This window comes from Giraffa tippelskirchi, chromosome 8, assembly GCF_054371585.1.
Source record: "Giraffa tippelskirchi isolate mGirTip1 chromosome 8, T2T-mGirTip1v1.2.pri, whole genome shotgun sequence".
Taxonomy (NCBI): Eukaryota; Metazoa; Chordata; class Mammalia; order Artiodactyla; family Giraffidae; genus Giraffa; species Giraffa tippelskirchi.
In genome coordinates this window covers 65,277,010-65,296,360 of record NC_137282.1, presented here as the reverse complement: position 1 = coordinate 65,296,360, position 19,351 = coordinate 65,277,010, and the positions used below count along the sequence as shown (strand labels likewise).

At 54.2% G+C, this 19,351-nt stretch overlaps 2 protein-coding genes and 1 long non-coding RNA gene across 3 annotated transcripts in view; 1 reads left to right on the top strand and 2 right to left on the bottom strand.

Moving 5' to 3' along the window:
- Positions 1-19,351, top strand: part of LOC145517948 (uncharacterized) — a 91,365-nt gene that overhangs the window by 26,863 nt on the left and 45,151 nt on the right. The window contains exons 8-13 of the long non-coding RNA XR_014062434.1: positions 355-580; positions 3,694-3,805; positions 7,996-8,221; positions 11,330-11,441; positions 15,632-15,857; positions 18,971-19,082. This is a non-coding gene — a long non-coding RNA (uncharacterized LOC145517948). The remainder of the gene's footprint in view (positions 1-354; positions 581-3,693; positions 3,806-7,995; positions 8,222-11,329; positions 11,442-15,631; positions 15,858-18,970; positions 19,083-19,351) is intronic.
- LOC145517939 (uncharacterized) lies at positions 5,846-7,630 on the bottom strand. The gene is made up of 3 exons (XM_081521279.1): positions 7,461-7,630; positions 6,749-7,061; positions 5,846-6,498 (listed from the first exon to the last, which is right to left on the bottom strand). Exons 1-3 carry the CDS (start codon positions 7,593-7,595, stop codon positions 5,870-5,872), a joined length of 1,077 nt encoding a protein of 358 aa, XP_081377405.1. The 5' UTR covers positions 7,596-7,630; the 3' UTR covers positions 5,846-5,869.
- On the bottom strand, positions 13,482-15,266 carry LOC145517942 (uncharacterized). Its single transcript, XM_081521283.1, has 3 exons — positions 15,097-15,266; positions 14,385-14,697; positions 13,482-14,134 (listed from the first exon to the last, which is right to left on the bottom strand). The coding sequence occupies exons 1-3, from the start codon at positions 15,229-15,231 to the stop codon at positions 13,506-13,508; spliced, it is 1,077 nt and encodes a 358-aa protein (XP_081377409.1). The 5' UTR covers positions 15,232-15,266; the 3' UTR covers positions 13,482-13,505.

Sequence of the window (19,351 nt, the reverse complement as noted above, 5' to 3'; positions counted from 1 at the left end):
CCTGGATACCCGGGTTGCGGGTTCTGTTGGGTTCTGTTGCCGGCAGGTGACATCATTTCCTGGGGTTCGTGCTGAGGTCCCTTCCCCAAAACTTCCCAAGGGAATCTCTGGGTTTCTGACTGCTCGACCACCCCCCTTAGGCCATGTGCAGGCACAGTGACAGCCACACAGCCCAGCCCACAGCCCTGGGGAGGCCTGGGTGCAGCCAGGGCCTGAGCTCCGAGGACCCCGCTGCTCTCAGACCAGGCTCCTTCTTCTCATAAGTGGTGTGGCCCTGGACAAGCATATGCCCCTCAGGGTTTCCCCAGTCTCTCCATCTGCAGAGAGGGGGTCATTCTCCCATCTGTTTCCTAGGTCTGGCGGCCTACGAGCAGCTCCATGCCTTTCCACCTGGGGCCGATATCACGTGGAGCTTGTGCGCTGAGACTTCAGAAAGAAAGACTCCATCCAGGGCTGACACAGCACAGAATGGGGCAGAACGAGGCCTGGATGCGCCGTGGAACCCAGGAAAAGGCACTCCCCCTCCTGACTGTTTTGAGACCCCGCATCCAAGTTGGAGCACCGAAAGGAAGACTCGAAGGTCTCCCTCTCTTATAGAAAAGAGTAGCCAACTTTCTGGTCCTCTGTTTGCATTGAGATTCTGTTCAAGTGTCCCAGCTCGGCTTCTGCGGGTGGCTGAGCTTCTAATGGATCCCTGGGTTCTTGTCTTTTCCTCTCCAAACCTTCCGTCCTTTTCCCCCTTCTGGGGTGGATGGGCGCTGTCATTGCTTCTACCTTCGAGACAGAGTGATGAAAAGTCTGGGCCATCGACTCCTTTCCTCTCTTTGGTTCCGTGTCTCTCTCTGGCTGTGTCCCTCTCTTTTCCTTTCTCGATTCAGTCTGTGTCTTCCTCTTTCTCTCTCGTGTGTGGATGGATGGATGCTAGGAATGCACATGTATATGATTAGATGAGGGTTATGTTTTAGGGATAGGTTAGAGGGAGAGAAAGGCTTTAGGTCGGAGTTGGTCATGGGGGAAGGGTCAAGGGTGGTGGTGGTGTTTCTTGGAATCTGAGTGCTGTGCATTCTTCGTCTCTTTCCATATGAACCCCTTCTCAGATACACCACTTGCAAGGAGTCTCTCATGTTCCGTTTCCTATCTTTTGCATTTGTGAATGCTTAGCTTCTCTGTTGTGAAGAGGTTCCATTGGATGGAAACCCATTGGTGTACTTCGTTTCCCTCTTTCCCTTACTTGAAGAGACCCATTTCTACCTCCGCCCAGCAAATGGCAAGGAGACTCTGATGTTAAGGAGCCTTTGACCTACGCTTCTTTCTAGCTATCTCATGACATCAGCCTTTAGGGTGAGGGTTTTCCCCGATATTGAGGTGGTGTGAGATCAAAACCAATAGCGTTCTTCAGATGTAGCTGTCTGGTTTTCCCATGGACATTGATTGAAGAGGCTTTCTTGTTCCCATTTGGATATTCTCCCCTTCTGTGTCAGAGACGAGTTGACCATGGATGCCGGGGTTTGTTTCTGGACCCTCAACTTTATTCCATCGATCTGGATCTGTGTGTGTTGTTGTATTCCCAATAGCATACTGTCCTGCTGCTGCCGCTGCGGCTAAGTCACTTCAGTCGTGTCTGACTCTGCGCGACCCCATGGCCTGCAGCCTACCAGGCTCCTCTGTCCAGGGCATTTTCCAGGCAAGAGTACTGGAGTGGGTCGCCATCGCCTTCTCCGATACTCTCCTGAGGATCCTAGTTTGCTCGTCTAATTTCCTTTCACACAACCTTGGATGTCCGTATCGGGGCTTTTTCGTCGGATTGTATTGACAATTTAGGCTCTTTTCTGTTTCCGTAACCCCTGTTGCAATTCTTTGTTCGGTGCGAAAATGCATTGGCATTTTGGGAGGAATACCATCGAAGCTGTGGATTGCCTTGTGGGGCTGTGACATCATTTTCCCAATAGGAATTCTTTCAAGACCTGAGCACAGCTTCTCTTTGCAGCGATTGGTGTGGGCTTGATCTTCCTTCTTCCATCTCTCGCCGTTTTGTGAGAACAGGTCCTTCCTTCCCTTCTGGGTTAGATGGACTCGTGGGTATCACTTCAGTGAATGGCATTGTCAGTGGGGGTGATAATTCCCTTCTCATTGGAAGACTTTGCTGTGAGTATTAGAAATGCAAGTGATTTCTCTTCCCCTTCCTCCCTGTCCATCTGTCAGAGCCACCGGGAAACAGAGGCCTCATCCAGGGTCACACAGGCCCGAGGGAGTGCAACTAGACTGTTGTTTCTTCAGGCCCTCTGTGCTGGACATCATCCGGGATACTCTGTGTGTGTCTTCCTCAGTCTGGTGTCCCTTCAGACCTTTCCCTAGTTTTCACAGGCTTGTCGTGTTGCTGTTCTTTGTCTGTTTGGAGACACATCCTTGAGAAGCTTTGTGTTTCCACTCATTCGTCTCGCGATGTATGACCTGTCTTTTGCTTTTGTCATGAGGTCTTTCCCACAGTAGATATCTTTGATTTTGCAAAGTCCACTGTATTCTCTGGGTTGTTTTGTGGACTGCCTTTTAGTTTTGTGTGTGAAGACTCAAAGCACGTGTCCGGTTTCCGCTCATTGTTCTTCTAGATTTGTGACAAGTTTTCATGGAAACTTTGTCTAGGGATAACTGGAAGTGAACTCGGTGTAAGGTGTCAAGTCTCCATCTCCATTCATGTCATGCCCTGCAGTTTCCAATTCCCTGTTCCTGAGTGGTTTTGGAGACCTTGTGGGAAGTCTGGTTGCATCGGAGTTTGCGTTTCCACCTTGAGTAGATTCACACTGTTCTGCCCTCAGGGACACTGTCAAGGGGGAGTGAGGAGCAGCCTGCACTTCCAGCAGTGACCACACGGTGGGGCGAGTGCTGCTCTCCCCTCTGGGAGCCCCAGGCCACAGGCATCCCAGTGAGGAGCCAGCTTTGTGCTCAGCTGAAAGGAGTTAGTCTCTCAGGATCCTCTGAGCCCTTGCCTTTGGATCACCCAGGGTGGGCATTTACTGTGACAGAAAAAAATTGCCCTGAATTCCATGGACGGAAGAGCCTGGCTGTGTAGAGTTCGTGAGTTGCCGTGAATCAGACACAACTGAGGACACAAAAATTCAATAGACTAAAACCCTTTTTGGGGGTGGGGGAAGTGAAAGGGGGTGATGTGGGTTTTTTTGTCTTATATAATAGCCAAGGGAAATCTAGTTTAAACCTAAATTCACATAGATGGGAAAGGTATAGCTCTCCGTCACCCTATTAAAAAAAAAAAAAACTACTTAAATTTTCTGAAAGTTTATTTAGTAGCTTCCTTGAGCAGTTCATTGTGAAGCTTTTTTTTTTTTTTTTCTGTCACATTGGCCTCATTAAAAAGTACGGTTTGCCTTTACTGGATAATTTCGTTCATTGGTTTGTTAGGGAATCTTGGTAATATTTGAGTTTCCTGGGGAGCATGGTCACATGACCTGGCCCTGGCCAATCGGTGTGTTCCACCTCCCTGGCCACTGTGATTGGCTCCGGACTGGGGCAGTGCCCAATCGGGGCCCAGGGTCGGGCCTCACGTTGGAAGCCAGGGGAAGACGAGCTCTCGTCCTGCTGGGGTAGGGGAAGGGGTGGGGCCGGGGGAGGTCAGGCTCCAGCAGTGGGAGGGGCTTGAGGTCCGCCTGCGGCAGTTGGTGACCTTCCTGCTCCCCTCAGGGCAGAGCCGCCGGCCTGAGAATGAGGGCACTGCTGAGCCCAGGGGCTGGGATGGCCCGTTGCTGCTGTGGTCCCAGAGCTCCACCCGAGACCTGAGGGAGGCCGTCTGCCCGTGAGTCCTCTCCCGCTTGTCTGTCAGCTTGTTTGAACCATGCTGGGTTTTCTGCCCAGCTGGCTAAGGGGAGTCCCTGGAAATGCAAGGGTGTGGGTTTTGGCAGACTTCAGGGAAGACATGCCAGATGAGCCTGGGAGACTCCCCCTTAATCTGGATTCAGGAGATATCTCTTCGGGCCAGCTAGTAATTGTAGGATAAGCCTAATGAGTCTTCACAGGATGAAGAGAGTAACGTGCCAAGGTAGCAATCGATGTCCTCATTCGAGAGGATGAAGCTGGTGCTCAGAGAAGGGGGGAACTTGGCCACAGCAAGGAGGTGTGCACCCAGACAGAAGCCCCAGATCCGGCCATTTGAGCTCAGGGAGGCCACTGGTGTGGCTTGTCCCTGTGGCAGGGGCCGAGGCACGCAGCCCACCCTGATTCCTGCGGGGGCCTGACTTGGGAAGTGCCATCTGGTAGCTTTGAGACTCACCAAACCAAATTGCACTGGAGAGAGGAAGGACACCTTCCTTCATCCACCCCCCACCCCCGCCGGATTCCCACATACCCTGACCCCTTTCTCTGGATTTCGGAGCCATTTCCCGAGTCCCACTCATATGACCTCATTCGAAGTGCACTGTGGACGAGCTGCCATCTGCAGCTGCTACCACAGCAGCCAAGGGCTTTAGCTCCCGAGTACCTCCCTTCCTTTGGAACTTGGGGGCCCTCTACTCCCCACTTGCACGCCACAGACCTTTGCTGAGGATTGTGGGGACCCTCACTCAGTTTGCAGCACGTTGTAGCCATCCCTGTCCTCTCAATACCTCCCTTGCAACTCAGCTTGTGAGCTCCTTTGGAGCAGCGTGGCCCACCTGGCTGCAACGGAAGAGACACAGCTGACAGTGAAACAACAGCTTAGATCTGACAGCCGGAAAGCTCTGTCAGAAGGGACCTCCCTCTTCACACCGTAGAGGCTGTAGGAGCCGCCAGGGTTTGGGAACCAGTGCTGGGGCCAAAATGACTCCACAGCTGTTTTCCTTCCTGGGGAGGGTTCTGGCTCGAGTGGGAATGGCTCAAGTCTCCTAAGGTTCTGAAAGCCCACTGTGTGCAGAGTCACGGTACACAGAGAGGAGAAGGTGGAGTCCTGCCCTGGAGGTGGGCACAGCTCACGGATGAGCCAGGCAGGCAGGCAGGCAGGCAGGGCATGAGAACACCTGAGCTGCCTTCATGAGTGAATGGTGTGGGGGCAGAGGAAGAGAAGCCGGTCTGCTCCCTCATGTGGTGCCCAGGGCAGGTTGTCCCCAGAGGAAACCCTTACGACGGTGAGGACTATCACTGCTGTTTCCCAAGGGGTTCCGTCGGTGCGTGTCTTCCCCGGAGCGGTCAGGCCGTCTCTAAAGTACACTGGCCGTGGGCATTGCCTCTCCTTGGAACTTCCCATGTGTTTCTCTTTTTTATGGAACAGTGATTTTTCTAGAGGGGTTCTGGGCCACAAGGTTGTTGGGTCATTTTCTAGCCTGCTGTCGTGAAGAACGCTTTCCTGGGCGTTGGGGTGGTTTGTTGTTCCAGCTCCCTTTCTTGGCTTCTTTTGGGAGCTGGTGCAACAAGAGGAGCTCAGCCTCTGCCTTCTGGCTGAGATGTCACCCTTCAAACAGCAATGCCTGCCTGGAGATAATGATGGCATTTGCCAAAAGGGCTTCGTTTGGCACATGATATCTTGAAAGGACGTACACCGTCCTTTCAGCTATCAAAGGCTACTTCAAAGGACATAAAAATGAGAACTCTCCAATGGAGTCTTACAGTAGGTGGAGAGTCCGAAAAAAACTCCTTCAGTCATTTCACTGAGAGGCATTGATTGGGGACACCAAGAATATAGGAAGGAATGCAGAAAGAAAAGATGAAATTGTGTTCAGGATCGGGGGGGGAGGGATGAACAGGGCGTGCTTGCCTTGAATCCAGGCTTTGTTGGCGGGTGGGGCATAAAGATGGAAGGGGTCTGCAACTACAAAGTGGTGATGGTAACACAGTATCACCAGAGTTACACAACAGTGTTCCCAAATTGCAACAATGATGAAAAAGTTTACTAATCCCAACTTAACCAACAGAAATACACGAAACCATACAAACAATAAAACATCACCAGAAAGGTGGAAACAAACCAAATGCAAAGCAGTTCAGGGGAAAGGAACTCCATGTCCCCTGGGGGCAGAACGAGTTGCCGGCGTCCACGGTGAGCAGACAGGGATGGAGGCTGCAGAGCCGACCGCTGCCCTGGACGTGGTGTTTCCGGCAAGGGCTCTGGGTCTCTGTCCAGAGCGGGGGCTCGTTCTTCCTGCAGGGGCGGGTGAGTCATCGTCGGCGTCTGGGTGTTGCGCGGGAGCCAGGGCAGGCTCTCCCTGCCGAGGCGGTGACTCCTCCTCTGCCTCGGGTTCTCCTGCCAAAGCCCGAGCAGGTACAGGTGCACGTGGAAGTGGAGGTTCTCGCTGAGGGGGTGGGACATCAGTGCCTGGAGCTGGGGGTCCTGCAGGCACGGAGATCCGATCTGCCTGGTGTGCTGGCCAGTACCCAGCTGGCCTGGTGTCTCTGCGAGGGCAAGTCTCGGTTCTCCATCTGCCCTCGGTGGATTCCTGGGTCCTGCACCTGGAGCCACCACCTCTGTAGGGACAGGTCTGGGAAGTGGAGCCTGGTTCCAGTTGGAGGCCAGTGCTAGAGCTGGGGGAGAAGCAAAGTTTACCCACAGGCCAGCCTTGGCATGTGCGTATCCCGGGACAGAAAGCTTCCAAGAGATTCCCAAAGAATACCCAGCGTCGGATGTCTTTTGGGACTGAAGTGTGCAAGATGGGGGTGGGGGTGTGAGGCCAGCGCTTGCTGCAGGCCCAGCAGCATCTTTCGGGGACTCGTCCCTGTGTAGCTCAGCACCCCCTCCCCACACACTCCCGTGCACCAGCCCCAGCGTCCTCACCTCTGTGCTCTGGCGTGCTGGGCTCCAGGTCCTCCTGCTGCCTCAGAGGCCGGGGTTCTCGGGACTCTGGGTCGGAGCCGGGTGTGCTGAGCTCCGTGGCAGCCTCAGACTGGGCCGCCGGGTGTATCCTGGGCGGTGTCTCGGCAGCAGGCCTTCCCCGCCTCCGCTTCGCCCCCGGTGGGGCTGATGCCTCCGTGGGCACGCTCACCTGGAGCCTGCACTGGGCCTCACGGGCGGGGGGGTGGTGCTCCGACCCCTCCCTCCAGGAGGTGGACGGGGTGTCCCCGTCCTCGGCCTCATCACGTGGGAAGCTCTGCAACGACAGTGACCGTCAGCCAGCCGTGCTGGGAGTTTTCCGAGCTGGGCCCGGCCAGTGGAGCCGCTGCTTCTGCCTGCTCGAACTTCTCTTCCCAGAAGGGTCAGAGACGTGTGTCTGCTCACATCCCCACCCGGGAGGAAAGAGACCCACCTGAGGGTGTGAGGTCAGCCTGGGCGGCCGGCGCTGCCCGCACTCTCCCCATCCCACCCAGCCTGCTCTCCCCTGGGGTGTGGACACAACTTGTCCGCAGGCTTCTGACCCCACATCCGCCTGGGCTTCCTTGAGGGAGACACACCCCGAGAAACCCGCATCCACACACACAGGCAAAGGACCCGGTGTTTCCGGGTGGCATGGGAGAGGTGGCCTGGCCCGGCCTGGGGCTCCCCGTGTTACCTTTCTGTTTCTCCGGGCAAAGGGCCAGAGGCCTCTCGGGGGTGCCCTGAGCCAACGTCGACAGGGTGCCCACGCACACTGCCTGTGAGCTCTCCTGCGGCCCCGGGCTCTGGGCAGGGGCAAACAGCAGAACATCCTGGCAGCAAGTGATCTGGCTGGGGGCTCCTCTCCGCTCTGGAGGCCTGGATACCCGGGTTGCGGGTTCTGTTGGGTTCTGTTGCCGGCAGGTGACATCATTTCCTGGGGTTCGTGCTGAGGTCCCTTCCCCAAAACTTCCCAAGGGAATCTCTGGGTTTCTGACTGCTCGACCACCCCCCTTAGGCCATGTGCAGGCACAGTGACAGCCACACAGCCCAGCCCACAGCCCTGGGGAGGCCTGGGTGCAGCCAGGGCCTGAGCTCCGAGGACCCTGCTGCTCTCAGACCAGGCTCCTTCTTCTCATAAGTGGTGTGGCCCTGGACAAGCATATGCCCCTCAGGGTTTCCCCAGTCTCTCCATCTGCAGAGAGGGGGTCATTCTCCCATCTGTTTCCTAGGTCTGGCGGCCTACGAGCAGCTCCATGCCTTTCCACCTGGGGCCGATATCACGTGGAGCTTGTGCGCTGAGACTTCAGAAAGAAAGACTCCATCCAGGGCTGACACAGCACAGAATGGGGCAGAACGAGGCCTGGATGCGCCGTGGAACCCAGGAAAAGGCACTCCCCCTCCTGACTGTTTTGAGACCCCGCATCCAAATTGGAGCACCGAAAGGAAGACTCGAAGGTCTCCCTCTCTTATAGAAAAGAGTAGCCAACTTTCTGGTCCTCTGTTTGCATTGAGATTCTGTTCAAGTGTCCCAGCTCGGCTTCTGCGGGTGGCTGAGCTTCTAATGGATCCCTGGGTTCTTGTCTTTTCCTCTCCAAACCTTCCGTCCTTTTCCCCCTTCTGGGGTGGATGGGCGCTGTCATTGCTTCTACCTTCGAGACAGAGTGATGAAAAGTCTGGGCCATCGACTCCTTTCCTCTCTTTGGTTCCGTGTCTCTCTCTGGCTGTGTCCCTCTCTTTTCCTTTCTCGATTCAGTCTGTGTCTTCCTCTTTCTCTCTCGTGTGTGGATGGATGGATGCTAGGAATGCACATGTATATGATTAGATGAGGGTTATGTTTTAGGGATAGGTTAGAGGGAGAGAAAGGCTTTAGGTCGGAGTTGGTCATGGGGGAAGGGTCAAGGGTGGTGGTGGTGTTTCTTGGAATCTGAGTGCTGTGCATTCTTCGTCTCTTTCCATATGAACCCCTTCTCAGATACACCACTTGCAAGGAGTCTCTCATGTTCCGTTTCCTATCTTTTGCATTTGTGAATGCTTAGCTTCTCTGTTGTGAAGAGGTTCCATTGGATGGAAACCCATTGGTGTACTTCGTTTCCCTCTTTCCCTTACTTGAAGAGACCCATTTCTACCTCCGCCCAGCAAATGGCAAGGAGACTCTGATGTTAAGGAGCCTTTGACCTACGCTTCTTTCTAGCTATCTCATGACATCAGCCTTTAGGGTGAGGGTTTTCCCCGATATTGAGGTGGTGTGAGATCAAAACCAATAGCGTTCTTCAGATGTAGCTGTCTGGTTTTCCCATGGACATTGATTGAAGAGGCTTTCTTGTTCCCATTTGGATATTCTCCCCTTCTGTGTCAGAGACGAGTTGACCATGGATGCCGGGGTTTGTTTCTGGACCCTCAACTTGATTCCATCGATCTGGATCTGTGTGTGTTGTTGTATTCCCAATAGCATACTGTCCTGCTGCTGCCGCTGCGGCTAAGTCACTTCAGTCGTGTCTGACTCTGCGCGACCCCATGGCCTGCAGCCTACCAGGCTCCTCTGTCCAGGGCACTTTCCAGGCAAGAGTACTGGAGTGGGTCGCCATCGCCTTCTCCGATACTCTCCTGAGGATCCTAGTTTGCTCGTCTAATTTCCTTTCACACAACCTTGGATGTCCGTATCGGGGCTTTTTCGTCGGATTGTATTGACAATTTAGGCTCTTTTCTGTTTCCGAAACCCCTGTTGCAATTCTTTGTTCGGTGCGAAAATGCATTGGCATTTTGGGAGGAATAGCATCGAAGCTGTGGATTGCCTTGTGGGGCTGTGACATCATTTTCCCAATAGGAATTCTTTCAAGCCCTGAGCACAGCTTCTCTTTGCAGCGATTGGTGTGGGCTTGATCTTCCTTCTTCCATCTCTCACCGTTTTGTGAGAACAGGTCCTTCCTTCCCTTCTGGGTTAGATGGACTCGTGGGTATCACTTCAGTGAATGGCATTGTCAGTGGGGGTGATAATTCCCTTCTCATTGGAAGACTTTGCTGTGAGTATTAGAAATGCAAGTGATTTCTCTTCCCCTTCCTCCCTGTCCATCTCTCAGAGCCACCGGGAAACAGAGGCCTCATCCAGGGTCACACAGGCCCGAGGGAGTGCAACTAGACTGTTGTTTCTTCAGGCCCTCTGTGCTGGACATCATCCGGGATACTCTGTGTGTGTCTTCCTCAGTCTGGTGTCCCTTCAGACCTTTCCCTAGTTTTCACAGGCTTGTTGTGTTGGTGTTCTTTGTCTGTTTGGAGACACATCCTTGAGAAGCTTTGTGTTTCCACTCATTCATCTCGCGATGTATGACCTGTCTTTTGCTTTTGTCATGAGGTCTTTCCCACAGTAGATATCTTTGATTTTGCAAAGTCCACTGTATTCTCTGGGTTGTTTTGTGGACTGCCTTTTAGTTTTGTGTGTGAAGACTCAAAGCACGTGTCCGGTTTCTGCTCATTGTTCTTCTAGATTTGTGACAAGTTTTCATGGAAACTTTGTCTAGGGATAACTGGAAGTGAACTCGATGTAAAGTGTCAAGTCTCCATCTGCATTCATGTCATGCCCTGCAGTTTCCAATTCCCTCTTCCTGAGTGGTTTTGGAGACCTTGTGGGAAGTTCGGTTGCATCGGAGTTTGCGTTTCCATCTTGAGTAGATTCACACTGTTCTGCCCTCAGGGACACTGTCAAGGGGGAGTGAGGAGCAGCCTGCACTTCCAGCAGTGACCACACGGTGGGGCGAGTGCTGCTCTCCCCTCTGGGAGCCCCAGGCCACAGGCATCCCAGTGAGGAGCCAGCTTTGTGCTCAGCTGAAAGGAGTTAGTCTCTCAGGATCCTCTGAGCCCTTGCCTTTGGATCACCCAGGGTGGGCATTTACTGTGACAGAAAAAAATTGCCCTGAATTCCATGGACGGAAGAGCCTGGCTGTGTAGAGTTCGTGAGTTGCCGTGAATCAGACACAACTGAGGACACAAAAATTCAATAGACTAAAACCCTTTTTGGGGGTGGGGGAAGTGAAAGGGGGTGATGTGGGCTTTTTTGTCTTATATAATAGCCAAGGGAAATCTAGTTTAAACCTAAATTCACATAGATGGGAAAGGTATAGCTCTCCGTCACCCTATTAAAAAAAAAAAAACTACTTAACTTTTCTGAAAGTTTATTTAGTAGCTTCCTTGAGCAGTTCATTGTGAAGCTTTTTTTTTTTTCTGTCACTTTGGCCTCATTAAAAAGTACGGTTTGCCTTTACTGGATAATTTCGTTCATTGGTTTGTTAGGGAATCTTGGTAATATTTGAGTTTCCTGGGGAGCATGGTCACATGACCTGGCCCTGGCCAATCGGTGCGTTCCACCTCCCTGGCCACTGTGATTGGCTCCGGACTGGGGCAGTGCCCAATCGGGGCCCAGGGTCGGGCCTCACGTTGGAAGCCAGGGGAAGACGAGCTCTCGTCCTGCTGGGGTAGGGGAAGGGGTGGGGCCGGGGGAGGTCAGGCTCCAGCAGTGGGAGGGGCTTGAGGTCCGCCTGCGGCAGTTGGTGACCTTCCTGCTCCCCTCAGGGCAGAGCCGCCGGCCTGAGAATGAGGGCACTGCTGAGCCCAGGGGCTGGGATGGCCCGTTGCTGCTGTGGTCCCAGAGCTCCACCCGAGACCTGAGGGAGGCCGTCTGCCCGTGAGTCCTCTCCCGCTTGTCTGTCAGCTTGTTTGAACCATGCTGGGTTTTCTGCCCAGCTGGCTAAGGGGAGTCCCTGGAAATGCAAGGGTGTGGGTTTTGGCAGACTTCAGGGAAGACATGCCAGATGAGCCTGGGAGACTCCCGCTTAATCTGGATTCAGGAGATATCTCTTCGGGCCAGCTAGTAATTGTAGGATAAGCCTAATGAGTCTTCACAGGATGAAGAGAGTAACGTGCCAAGGTAGCAATCGATGTCCTCATTCGAGAGGATGAAGCTGGTGCTCAGAGAAGGGGGGAACTTGGCCACAGCAAGGAGGTGTGCACCCAGACAGAACCCCCAGATCCGGCCATTTGAGCTCAGGGAGGCCACTGGTGTGGCTTGTCCCTGTGGCAGGGGCCGAGGCACGCAGCCCACCCTGATTCCTGCGGGGGCCTGACTTGGGAAGTGCCATCTGGTAGCTTTGAGACTCACCAAACCAAATTGCATTGGAGAGAGGAAGGACACCTTCCTTCATCCACCCCCCACCCCCGCCGGATTCCCACATACCCTGACCCCTTTCTCTGGATTTCGGAGCCATTTCCCGAGTCCCGCTCATATGACCTCATTCGAAGTGCACTGTGGACGAGCTGCCATCTGCAGCTGCTACCACAGCAGCCAAGGGCTTTAGCTCCCGAGTACCTCCCTTCCTTTGGAACTTGGGGGCCCTCTACTCCCCACTTGCACGCCACAGACCTTTGCTGAGGATTGTGGGGACCCTCACTCAGTTTGCAGCACGTTGTAGCCATCCCTGTCCTCTCAATTCCTCCCTTGCAACTCAGCTTGTGAGCTCCTTTGGAGCAGCGTGGCCCACCTGGCTGCAACGGAAGAGACACAGCTGACAGTGAAACAACAGCTTAGATCTGACAGCCGGAAAGCTCTGTCAAAAGGGACCTCCCTCTTCACACCGTAGAGGCTGTAGGAGCCGCCAGGGTTTGGGAACCAGTGCTGGGGCCAAAATGACTCCACAGCTGTTTTCCTTCCTGGGGAGGGTTCTGGCTCGAGTGGGAATGGCTCAAGTCTCCTAAGGTTCTGAAAGCCCACTGTGTGCAGATTCACGGTACACAGAGAGGAGAAGGTGGAGTCCTGCCCTGGAGGTGGGCACAGCTCACGGATGAGCCAGGCAGGCAGGCAGGCAGGCAGGGCATGAGAACACCTGAGCTGCCTTCATGAGTGAATGGTGTGGGGGCAGAGGAAGAGAAGCCGGTCTGCTCCCTCATGTGGTGCCCAGGGCAGGTTGTCCCCAGAGGAAACCCTTACGACGGTGAGGACTATCACTGCTGTTTCCCAAGGGGTTCCGTCGGTGCGTGTCTTCCCCGGAGCGGTCAGGCCGTCTCTAAAGTACACTGGCCATGGGCATTGCCTCTCCTTGGAACTTCCCATGTGTTTCTCGTTTTTATGGAACAGTGATTTTTCTAGAGGGGTTCTGGGCCACAAGGTTGTTGGGTCATTTTCTAGCCTTCTGTCGTGAAGAACGCTTTCCTGGGCGTTGGGGTGGTTTGTTGTTCCAGCTCCCTTTCTTGGCTTCTTTTGGGAGCTGGTGCAACAAGAGGAGCTCAGCCTCTGCCTTCTGGCTGAGATGTCACCCTTCAAACAGCAATGCCTGCCTGGAGATAATGATGGCATTTGCCAAAAGGGCTTCGTTTGGCACATGATATCTTGAAAGGACGTACACCGTCCTTTCAGCTATCAAAGGCTACTTCAAAGGACATAAAAATGAGAACTCTCCAATGGAGTCTTACAGTAGGTGGAGAGTCCGAAAAAAACTCCTTCAGTCATTTCACTGAGAGGCATTGATTGGGGACACCAAGAATATAGGAAGGAATGCAGAAAGAAAAGATGAAATTGTGTTCAGGATCGGGGGGGGAGGGATGAACAGGGCGTGCTTGCCTTGAATCCAGGCTTTGTTGGCGGGTGGGGCATAAAGATGGAAGGGGTCTGCAACTACAAAGTGGTGATGGTAACACAGTATCACCAGAGTTACACAACAGTGTTCCCAAATTGCAACAATGATGAAAAAGTTTACTAATCCCAACTTAACCAACAGAAATACACGAAACCATACAAACAATAAAACATCACCAGAAAGGTGGAAACAAACCAAATGCAAAGCAGTTCAGGGGAAAGGAACTCCATGTCCCCTGGGGGCAGAACGAGTTGCCGGCGTCCACGGTGAGCAGACAGGGATGGAGGCTGCAGAGCCGACCGCTGCCCTGGACGTGGTGTTTCCGGCAAGGGCTCTGGGTCTCTGTCCAGAGCGGGGGCTCGTTCTTCCTGCAGGGGCGGGTGAGTCATCGTCGGCGTCTGGGTGTTGCGCGGGAGCCAGGGCAGGCTCTCCCTGCCGAGGCGGTGACTCCTCCTCTGCCTCGGGTTCTCCTGCCAAAGCCCGAGCAGGTACAGGTGCACGTGGAAGTGGAGGTTCTCGCTGAGGGGGTGGGACATCAGTGCCTGGAGCTGGGGGTCCTGCAGGCACGGAGATCCGATCTGCCTGGTGTGCTGGCCAGTACCCAGCTGGCCTGGTGTCTCTGCGAGGGCAAGTCTCGGTTCTCCATCTGCCCTCGGTGGATTCCTGGGTCCTGCACCTGGAGCCACCACCTCTGTAGGGACAGGTCTGGGAAGTGGAGCCTGGTTCCAGTTGGAGGCCAGTGCTAGAGCTGGGGGAGAAGCAAAGTTTACCCACAGGCCAGCCTTGGCATGTGCGTATCCCGGGACAGAAAGCTTCCAAGAGATTCCCAAAGAATACCCAGCGTCGGATGTCTTTTGGGACTGAAGTGTGCAAGATGGGGGTGGGGGTGTGAGGCCAGCGCTTGCTGCAGGCCCAGCAGCATCTTTCGGGGACTCGTCCCTGTGTAGCTCAGCACCCCCTCCCCACACACTCCCGTGCACCAGCCCCAGCGTCCTCACCTCTGTGCTCTGGCGTGCTGGGCTCCAGGTCCTCCTGCTGCCTCAGAGGCCGGGGTTCTCGGGACTCTGGGTCGGAGCCGGGTGTGCTGAGCTCCGTGGCAGCCTCAGACTGGGCCGCCGGGTGTATCCTGGGCGGTGTCTCGGCAGCAGGCCTTCCCCGCCTCCGCTTCGCCCCCGGTGGGGCTGATGCCTCCGTGGGCACGCTCACCTGGAGCCTGCACTGGGCCTCACGGGCGGGGGGGTGGTGCTCCGACCCCTCCCTCCAGGAGGTGGACGGGGTGTCCCCGTCCTCGGCCTCATCACGTGGGAAGCTCTGCAACGACAGTGACCGTCAGCCAGCCGTGCTGGGAGTTTTCCGAGCTGGGCCCGGCCAGTGGAGCCGCTGCTTCTGCCTGCTCGAACTTCTCTTCCCAGAAGGGTCAGAGACGTGTGTCTGCTCACATCCCCACCCGGGAGGAAAGAGACCCACCTGAGGGTGTGAGGTCAGCCTGGGCGGCCGGCGCTGCCCGCACTCTCCCCATCCCACCCAGCCTGCTCTCCCCTGGGGTGTGGACACAACTTGTCCGCAGGCTTCTGACCCCACATCCGCCTGGGCTTCCTTGAGGGAGACACACCCCGAGAAACCCGCATCCACACACACAGGCAAAGGACCCGGTGTTTCCGGGTGGCATGGGAGAGGTGGCCTGGCCCGGCCTGGGGCTCCCCGTGTTACCTTTCTGTTTCTCCGGGCAAAGGGCCAGAGGCCTCTCGGGGGTGCCCTGAGCCAACGTCGACAGGGTGCCCACGCACACTGCCTGTGAGCTCTCCTGCGGCCCCGGGCTCTGGGCAGGGGCAAACAGCAGAACATCCTGGCAGCAAGTGATCTGGCTGGGGGCTCCTCTCCGCTCTGGAGGCCTGGATACCCGGGTTGCGGGTTCTGTTGGGTTCTGTTGCCGGCAGGTGACATCATTTCCTGGGGTTCGTGCTGAGGTCCCTTCCCCAAAACTTCCCAAGGGAATCTCTGGGTTTCTGACTGCTCGACCACCCCCCTTAGGCCATGTGCAGGCACAGTGACAGCCACACAGCCCAGCCCACAGCCCTGGGGAGGCCTGGGTGCAGCCAGGGCCTGAGCTCCGAGGACCCCGCTGCTCTCAGACCAGGCTCCTTCTTCTCATAAGTGGTGTGGCCCTGGACAAGCATATGCCCCTCAGGGTTTCCCCAGTCTCTCCATCTGCAGAGAGGGGGTCATTCTCCCATCTGTTTCCTAGGTCTGGCGGCCTACGAGCAGCTCCATGCCTTTCCACCTGGGGCCGATATCACGTGGAGCTTGTGCGCTGAGACTTCAGAAAGAAAGACTCCATCCAGGGCTGACACAGCACAGAATGGGGCAGAACGAGGCCTGGATGCGCCGTGGAACCCAGGAAAAGGCACTCCCCCTCCTGACTGTTTTGAGACCCCGCATCCAAATTGGAGCACCGAAAGGAAGACTCGAAGGTCTCCCTCTCTTATAGAAAAGAGTAGCCAACTTTCTGGTCCTCTGTTTGCATTGAGATTCTGTTCAAGTGTCCCAGCTCGGCTTCTGCGGGTGGCTGAGCTTCTAATGGATCCCTGGGTTCTTGTCTTTTCCTCTCCAAACCTTCCGTCCTTTTCCCCCTTCTGGGGTGGATGGGCGCTGTCATTGCTTCTACCTTCGAGACAGAGTGATGAAAAGTCTGGGCCATCGACTCCTTTCCTCTCTTTGGTTCCGTGTCTCTCTCTGGCTGTGTCCCTCTCTTTTCCTTTCTCGATTCAGTCTGTGTCTTCCTCTTTCTCTCTCGTGTGTGGATGGATGGATGCTAGGAATGCACATGTATATGATTAGATGAGGGTTATGTTTTAGGGATAGGTTAGAGGGAGAGAAAGGCTTTAGGTCGGAGTTGGTCATGGGGGAAGGGTCAAGGGTGGTGGTGGTGTTTCTTGGAATCTGAGTGCTGTGCATTCTTCGTCTCTTTCCATATGAACCCCTTCTCAGATACACCACTTGCAAGGAGTCTCTCATGTTCCGTTTCCTATCTTTTGCATTTGTGAATGCTTAGCTTCTCTGTTGTGAAGAGGTTCCATTGGATGGAAACCCATTGGTGTACTTCGTTTCCCTCTTTCCCTTACTTGAAGAGACCCATTTCTACCTCCGCCCAGCAAATGGCAAGGAGACTCTGATGTTAAGGAGCCTTTGACCTACGCTTCTTTCTAGCTATCTCATGACATCAGCCTTTAGGGTGAGGGTTTTCCCCGATATTGAGGTGGTGTGAGATCAAAACCAATAGCGTTCTTCAGATGTAGCTGTCTGGTTTTCCCATGGACATTGATTGAAGAGGCTTTCTTGTTCCCATTTGGATATTCTCCCCTTCTGTGTCAGAGACGAGTTGACCATGGATGCCGGGGTTTGTTTCTGGACCCTCAACTTGATTCCATCGATCTGGATCTGTGTGTGTTGTTGTATTCCCAATAGCATACTGTCCTGCTGCTGCCGCTGCGGCTAAGTCACTTCAGTCGTGTCTGACTCTGCGCGACCCCATGGCCTGCAGCCTACCAGGCTCCTCTGTCCAGGGCACTTTCCAGGCAAGAGTACTGGAGTGGGTCGCCATCGCCTTCTCCGATACTCTCCTGAGGATCCTAGTTTGCTCGTCTAATTTCCTTTCACACAACCTTGGATGTCCGTATCGGGGCTTTTTCGTCGGATTGTATTGACAATTTAGGCTCTTTTCTGTTTCCGAAACCCCTGTTGCAATTCTTTGTTCGGTGCGAAAATGCATTGGCATTTTGGGAGGAATAGCATCGAAGCTGTGGATTGCCTTGTGGGGCTGTGACATCATTTTCCCAATAGGAATTCTTTCAAGCCCTGAGCACAGCTTCTCTTTGCAGCGATTGGTGTGGGCTTGATCTTCCTTCTTCCATCTCTCACCGTTTTGTGAGAACAGGTCCTTCCTTCCCTTCTGGGTTAGATGGACTCGTGGGTATCACTTCAGTGAATGGCATTGTCAGTGGGGGTGATAATTCCCTTCTCACTGGAAGACTTTGCTGTGAGTATTAGAAATGCAAGTGATTTCTCTTCCCCTTCCTCCCTGTCCATCTCTCAGAGCCACCGGGAAACAGAGGCCTCATCCAGGGTCACACAGGCCCGAGGGAGTGCAACTAGACTGTTGTTTCTTCAGGCCCTCTGTGCTGGACATCATCCGGGATACTCTGTGTGTGTCTTCCTCAGTCTGGTGTCCCTTCAGACCTTTCCCTAGTTTTCACAGGCTTGTTGTGTTGGTGTTCTTTGTCTGTTTGGAGACACATCCTTGAGAAGCTTTGTGTTTCCACTCATTCATCTCGCGATGTATGACCTGTCTTTTGCTTTTGTCATGAGGTCTTTCCCACAGTAGATATCTTTGATTTTGCAAAGTCCACTGTATTCTCTGGGTTGTTTTGTGGACTGCCTTTTAGTTTTGTGTGTGAAGACTCAAAGCACGTGTCCGGTTTCTGCTCATTGTTCTTCTAGATTTGTGACAAGTTTTCATGGAAACTTTGTCTAGGGATAACTGGAAGTGAACTCGATGTAAAGTGTCAAGTCTCCATCTGCATTCATGTCATGCCCTGCAGTTTCCAATTCCCTCTTCCTGAGTGGTTTTGGAGACCTTGTGGGAAGTTCGGTTGCATCGGAGTTTGCGTTTCCATCTTGAGTAGATTCACACTGTTCTGCCCTCAGGGACACTGTCAAGGGGGAGTGAGGAGCAGCCTGCACTTCCAGCAGTGACCACACGGTGGGGCGAGTGCTGCTCTCCCCTCTGGGAGCCCCAGGCCACAGGCATCCCAGTGAGGAGCCAGCTTTGTGCTCAGCTGAAAGGAGTTAGTCTCTCAGGATCCTCTGAGCCCTTGCCTTTGGATCACCCAGGGTGGGCATTTACTGTGACAGAAAAAAATTGCCCTGAATTCCATGGACGGAAGAGCCTGGCTGTGTAGAGTTCGTGAGTTGCCGTGAATCAGACACAACTGAGGACACAAAAATTCAATAGACTAAAACCCTTTTTGGGGGTGGGGGAAGTGAAAGGGGGTGATGTGGGCTTTTTTGTCTTATATAATAGCCAAGGGAAATCTAGTTTAAACCTAAATTCACATAGATGGGAAAGGTATAGCTCTCCGTCACCCTATTAAAAAAAAAAAAATACTACTTAACTTTTCTGAAAGTTTATTTAGTAGCTTCCTTGAGCAGTTCATTGTGAAGCTTTTTTTTTTTTTTTCTGTCACTTTGGCCTCATTAAAAAGTACGGTTTGCCTTTACTGGATAATTTCGTTCATTGGTTTGTTAGGGAATCTTGGTAATATTTGAGTTTCCTGGGGAGCATGGTCACATGACCTGGCCCTGGCCAATCGGTGCGTTCCACCTCCCTGGCCACTGTGATTGGCTCCGGACTGGGGCAGTGCCCAATCGGGGCCCAGGGTCGGGCCTCACGTTGGAAGCCAGGGGAAGACGAGCTCTCGTCCTGCTGGGGTAGGGGAAGGGGTGGGGCCGGGGGAGGTCAGGCTCCAGCAGTGGGAGGGGCTTGAGGTCCGCCTGCGGCAGTTGGTGACCTTCCTGCTCCCCTCAGGGCAGAGCCGCCGGCCTGAGAATGAGGGCACTGCTGAGCCCAGGGGCTGGGATGGCCCGTTGCTGCTGTGGTCCCAGAGCTCCACCCGAGACCTGAGGGAGGCCGTCTGCCCGTGAGTCCTCTCCCGCTTGTCTGTCAGCTTGTTTGAACCATGCTGGGTTTTCTGCCCAGCTGGCTAAGGGGAGTCCCTGGAAATGCAAGGGTGTGGGTTTTGGCAGACTTCAGGGAAGACATGCCAGATGAGCCTGGGAGACTCCCGCTTAATCTGGATTCAGGAGATATCTCTTCGGGCCAGCTAGTAATTGTAGGATAAGCCTAATGAGTCTTCACAGGATGAAGAGAGTAACGTGCCAAGGTAGCAATCGATGTCCTCATTCGAGA